Source organism: Monodelphis domestica, chromosome 2, assembly GCF_027887165.1.
Source record: "Monodelphis domestica isolate mMonDom1 chromosome 2, mMonDom1.pri, whole genome shotgun sequence".
Taxonomy (NCBI): Eukaryota; Metazoa; Chordata; class Mammalia; order Didelphimorphia; family Didelphidae; genus Monodelphis; species Monodelphis domestica.
Window position 1 is genome coordinate 267,576,518 of NC_077228.1, and position 6,000 is coordinate 267,582,517.

Consider the following 6,000-nt stretch of genomic DNA (forward strand, 5'->3'; position numbering starts at 1 on the left):
TTGGGAGTCTGCATAAGGATGATAATGGAACCCATAGGTTTTGATGAGGTCACCAAATGAGATAGTAAAGAGCAAAGGGCTTGTAAAATGGGGATAATAACAGCATTTACTTTGCAGAGTTGTGAGGATTAACAAATAACATTTTTGTAAAGCAAAGTGCCTGGCACATAGTAGGAACTACCTAAATACTTAAACCCTTGCCCCTTCTCCATATTTCAAATGATTTTGAAGAGAGAAGAGAGAAAGTAGAGGCCTTAACTGTAGAGTAGCCACAAACAAGAGGAGAGTTACAGGATGGTAACTGGTAGGAATGGTAAGATCAAATGCGGGTTTTCAAAGGATAAACCAGTGTAGAAGGAATGAGTAGATTGAGAGAGGCTGAAGATAAGAAAGGATAGAGATAATAATGGGAGCAACTTGTTGGAGGAGTTGGAAAGGTATAGCATCCATAAAAAATCTCAAGTTTTGTCTTAGTGAAGAGAAGGGCCATCTCTTCATTTGCAACTTTAGAGAAGGAGGTGATATCAGGTCAGGGAAAATATCTGTATGTTGTGATATAAGAAGAGGGGTGGGGAAGAGACTTCTAGGTGAATGGTTCCAATTTTGGGGGTGCTATGGGAGGTTGAGGAGAGAAGAGTTCTTGTTACTATTATTCTCCCTTGATCTTAGCTTGGAACATTATTGTCATTTGTAGGGCGTCAAACCTTTAGCAAGAACATAGACAAGCTGGGCACATCCAGAAGAAAATGATCATGATGTTACAAGCACAGGAATCCTTACCATATGAAGAACAGTGAGAGGAACTGGAGAAGAATAGACTATAGGGGGCATGATCTCAGGTTTCAATTATTTGATGACTTATTATGAGCAAGAAAGATTAGGTTTATTTTCCTTGACCTAGGAGGACAGGGCTAACAGAAATGAGTGATTAGCAGCATAAGGAAGTTCTAGCTAACAACCCGTTACTTCAAAGTAGGATGAGTTTACTTAAGGAAGTAGAGAATGCTGCATAGCTAACAGTCTTCAGGCTGATGGTGGACAACCATTTTCCAGGATATTGTAGAAAGCCTCACTGCGCAGTTAGAGGACAAGATGACTTCCAAAGTGCCTTCCAACAATGAGACTCTAGGAGGAGGGAATGCTTGAGTTGAATCTTGGAGCAGAAGGATATGGATGGATGGGTCTGGAGAAGGGAAAAGGAAAAGATAGCAATAGGATATGGTATAGTATGGTAAAGAGAAATAAAAAAGGATTGAATAAGAGAAAGATTGAATAAACAGAGGACATACAGAAAATGGAATAAATCCTGAAAAAATACTAGAGGGAGGTGATAAAGATTTATGCCTCCCCGTTTCCTCCATAATCTAGGCCTTTATTTTTTTCTATCCTATGAGACCATGTTGAGAAATTCAAACATGATTTCCTATGGGGACAGTTTACACAAGAGACTTCACTCCCATTTCCCCCAAATTAGAAGGAAATCCTATAAAAGTGGAGCATTGGGGAGACAGAAAATCTTTGTTCAGGGTGTTTATAGATAGTTTTCTTGGTAAGACTACCTTTTAGGATAAGTTCATGAAAATGGAAACTGAGCAAATCTGTGAACCCCTCAGTAGATGTATTATGAGACTCCTCTTATTGTGTGTTTGTACTTCTTTTCAGACTGGAGGAAAGAACAGTTCCAGTCAGGTAGGTAATGAGTATTCCTGTTAAATTTTGCTCCCAGTTGTTTGTTTGGGTGTTTGCTCTTGTCCAGATTTTCCCTGTGTGTGTGTGTGTGTGTGTGTGTGTGTGTGTGTGTGTGTGTATGAGAGAGAGACAGAGAGAGACAGAGACAGAGACAGACAGACAGACAGACAGACAGACACACACACACAGAGAGAGAGAGAGAGAGAGAGAGAGAGAGAGAGAGAGAGAGAGAGAGAGAGAGAGAGATTCCATTGCTTTTGATAAGTGGAGAGGAATAGATTAGAAGTTCTTATTTTGAGGTAATAGAAGGACTTCCAGAGATGGGAGAAAATAGGGAAGGGAAAAGAGTTCCTCCTCAATTTGTTTTTTTCCAGACTTCTAACTCTAAGAGATATGATAAAGGACTGGTTAGCTCTAGGGAAGAGGTAATAGAACAGTTATAACAAATTCCATATGGGTGTCAGCAAAGGAAGAGCAGCCAAAGACCTGATGGTCCCAATCACAATTATCTAAGATCCTTGTCCTGTCTCTTATCAGACTACTTTGCTAGTCTATCTAAGTCATAACTCTATGATCATGAAGACCAAATTGAATTTAGGCACCTATCCTTGAGAGTCAGCAGAATTCCTCCAGACCTAGTTGGTTTCCCACTCTCCTTAGAGTAAAGCGCATCTCAATGACTCCTTGCAAACCCATGACCTCCCTGCCTTTACACCACTGGGACTGATCAAGCATTAACCTCATTTACTCTCTTTGCAGTGAATGTGACTATGGATCCAGATACAGCACATCCAGAACTTATTTTATCTGACCAGGGGAGATGTGTCATCCGGGGAGAATGTCCCCAGAATATCTGTGACAACACTAAGAGATTTGACTCTCTGCCTTGTGTTCTGGGCCTAGAGAAAATCACCTCAGGGAGGCATTACTGGGAGCTAAAGGTTGGGAATAGAGCTGATTGGGACTTGGGCGTTTGTAGAGATGATGTGAGGAAGAAGGGGGTGGTGACATTGTCCCCTGAGAATGGCTTCTGGGGTCTCAGGCTATATAATGATGAATATTGGGCCCTTACTTCCCCTCCCACTTTCCTCTCCTTGAGACAATCCCCTCACAAGATTGGCATTTTCCTAGACTATGATGCTGGAGATGTATCATTCTACAATATGACAGATGTGTCCCATATCTATAATTTTACTCCAGGCTCCTTTCATGGGGCCCTCTGCCCTTTCATTAGGCTTTGGTCATGTGATCAAATTCCTGTGTCCATCTGTCCAGAACCTTAGAGGAACTTCCTATCTCTTCCTGCCTCCCAAACTGTTTCTTGGATCAACTATGTCCTTAAACTTGGTCCCATCCTTGTCCCTTGTCACTTCTTAGGCCTCTAATTGATGAGTCAGACAGTGAACACCATTTCCCCCCCTCCAATTTTGTCTCTGTAGTTTTTCATGATAAAAAAATAAAGTTTACTTTTTCAAAAAGAAGCTTTAAACGTTTATTTTAGATAATTTCTCCATCAGTGTGTTCTCCCTTGCCCTCCCTACAGGTCATGGTATGGAAGAAAGAGAGCTTCCTCTGAACTCTTCCTATATCATAAAAGATAAAACTCTGTGTGTTTACTCCTGTCAGTCATAAGAGCATAGAATTCCAGGTCTTTGAAGAGGAAGAATCCTTAGAGTTCATGTAGAATCAGGACCATTAATCCTACTTGGGAACTAAAGAGGAAAGACAAGAAGGTTGTTGGACCATAAAAGGAAGATTAATGGAAATGAAAAATGAAGTTTTACATGAGGAGTATTTAGTAGGCATTATCTGAGAAAGATAGAGGATGGAGACCACTAAAGCAGTAGATTTGGTGTTCTTGCAGCTTTGGGTTAATTCAATCCAGTATGGTACTTCTGTGACCTTAAGAAAGTTACTTGACTTGTTGAGGCCCCATTTTTCTCATCCATATAGGACAATTGATATAGTTAGTATATAGGATTTTTCCAGTTTACCCTGAGTGTACTTCATCTTGTTTATTGCCCTGCTTTTTGCAAGCATAAGGAAGAAAGATGGAACTTAAATGATTGCATCTGCCAGTGAAAAAAAGATTTCAGTGCTCTTGAATGTTACCCAAAGCCATCAAGACTAAGGTTGGCACTTTTTTCCTGGTTCTATTCACTTCATTCTGAAGCGATTCATAAAATTCTTTGCAGGGTTTTCTGAATATGACTCTATAGTATTTTATTACATTCCAATACCATTCCTGGTTAAAGGGTACAGTTTCAAATTGCTTTTTAGAATGTCCATCCCAATTCAAGACTCCATCAACATTATTGACATATCTGTTTTCCTATAGTCCCTCCAGCGTTTGTCATTTTCCTTGGCTGACAACTTTGCCAGTCTGATGAGGGTGAAATAGAAACTCAGTTCTTTAATTTGCATTCCTCTAACTTTTATTAGCTTTTGACAATTATTAGCTTTTTTTTTGACAATAATTAGCTTTTTGACAATCAATTTCTTTCTATGAAAACTACCTGTTTATATGCTTTGACATATCAATTGGTGAATAACTTTTAAACTTATAAATCTGCATAAGTTCCAGATATATATGTGAAGTGTTAGTCCAAAATTAATTTCCATCAGATCAGTGAGTCCTCACTTGAATGTATTTGATGTCTTGGCTAAAAATAGCAAGCACCATTAGGTATATTTGCTTTCATATGTTGTGTGCCTAACCTATTCTACTAATCAGCCTCTCTAGTTTTTAAACAGTACCAGATCTTTTGATGATTATTACTTTGTGGTATACTTTGAGAGAAGCTAGGGAGATGGAGTGTCTGTCCCAGAGTCAGGAAGACTTTACTTCCTGAGTTCAAATCTTGCTTCAAACACTTACAGGCTGTGTGACTCTGGGCAAATCACTTAAGTTTATTTGCCTCAGTTTCTTTACATGCAAAATGAGCTGAAGAAGGAAACTACAAACCATTTCAGTGTCTTTGCCAAGAAAACCCCAAAAGGGATCATGAAGAATTGGACAGGATTGGAGTTCAAATTCCTATTCTCAATTGGAGTGTGGACTTGATTAACCAAGAATAGCAAGTCTTTTAGGATCATAAGTTTAGAGAAGAAAGGAATCTAAGGAATTATCTAGTTCAACCTCATCATTTTGTAGAAGAATAAACTAAGACTCAGAGAGGTGAAATGCCTAATCTCTGGCCACACAGAAAGTGTTAGTGATGGAATTTAACCTTAGATCTTTCAGAATCCAATTGCAGCCTTCTGTTCATTTTATTTTACTTCCCCCTTCTAAAACTGGTATAGTCCAGGAGGACTTTGGAGATCACCTCACCTGACCTCATCATTTTTCATTGCATAAACAAAATTCCACAGAGATGAAATGACATTTCTGAAATCAAACATCTGGTTTAGTGGGTTAGAGAAAGTTCTTGAAGTGAGAACTCTTTCCTCTCTGCCCCAGAGCCTTTTGTTAGGAAGAACTCTTTAGTTCCTAGTGCTGCTACAGGGACCCAACAGTCAATAAGCAAAGAATAATATATTCTACAGTATGTGGCTCCTGACCCAGATCTCAGAATAAGTATGATAGGATTACTGGATTTTAAATATAACATGAAAAAAGACAAGGCAAGTCCATCAAGATGATATTTATTGATTTAAAGTACATAGTCCTACCTTTTTCTGCTGAGTCTCCCTTTTATTTAAATTTTTTTCCTATCACTTTAATTTTATTTTTTATCTCCATATTATTCATATTTGTAAGTGAACAAGCTCATAAAACCAAAAACCCCAAACAAATCCCAAATAAATGATAAATCATATGTTAATCATATGTTTTCATCTGCATTTCTTCTCCACAAGTCTCCCTTTTAAAGACTATTCTGGTCTATCCATGTTCCCAAAGAAAACTAGACCAATGATGGCAAACCTTTTAGAGATGGAGTGCTGGGCTCTGCCCCCTCCCAACTGAGTGCTGTACCTGCCCCTGCCCCCCAGCCCCCAGACAGGGGAGAGAGTAAGCACTCCCATTGGCTGCTGGGCAGAGGAGGTGGCAGAAGAGAGGAATATCCTCAGGTATACAGAGAGGGGGAGGGGAACAGCTCCACCCTGAGTCCTTCTGGTTTTCTGCTAAAAAAAAAAACACAACAAAAAACAAAATTTATTGCTGGAGTGCCCACAGAGAAGGCTCTGCATGCTCTTTTGGGCACATGTGTCATAGGTTTGCCATCATAGCATCAGACCTACTGCCTGCTTTACTTTTCCTGTACTTACATTGGCCACAAAAACATTAAAATATCACCCTGAGACATTTTC

At 39.4% G+C, this 6,000-nt stretch overlaps 1 protein-coding gene across 2 annotated transcripts in view; it reads left to right on the plus strand.

Moving 5' to 3' along the window:
- Window positions 1-3,170, plus strand: part of BTNL2 (butyrophilin like 2) — a 57,686-nt gene extending 54,516 nt beyond the window's left edge. For both annotated transcript variants that reach the window (XM_007483615.3, XM_056817951.1), the window contains exons 12-13: window positions 1,663-1,689; window positions 2,449-3,170. In XM_007483615.3, the coding sequence (XP_007483677.2) occupies window positions 1,663-1,689; window positions 2,449-2,972 (551 nt within the window). In that variant the 3' untranslated portion in view covers window positions 2,973-3,170. The remainder of the gene's footprint in view (window positions 1-1,662; window positions 1,690-2,448) is intronic.
- The last annotated feature ends 2,830 nt before the right edge of the window (window positions 3,171-6,000 follow it).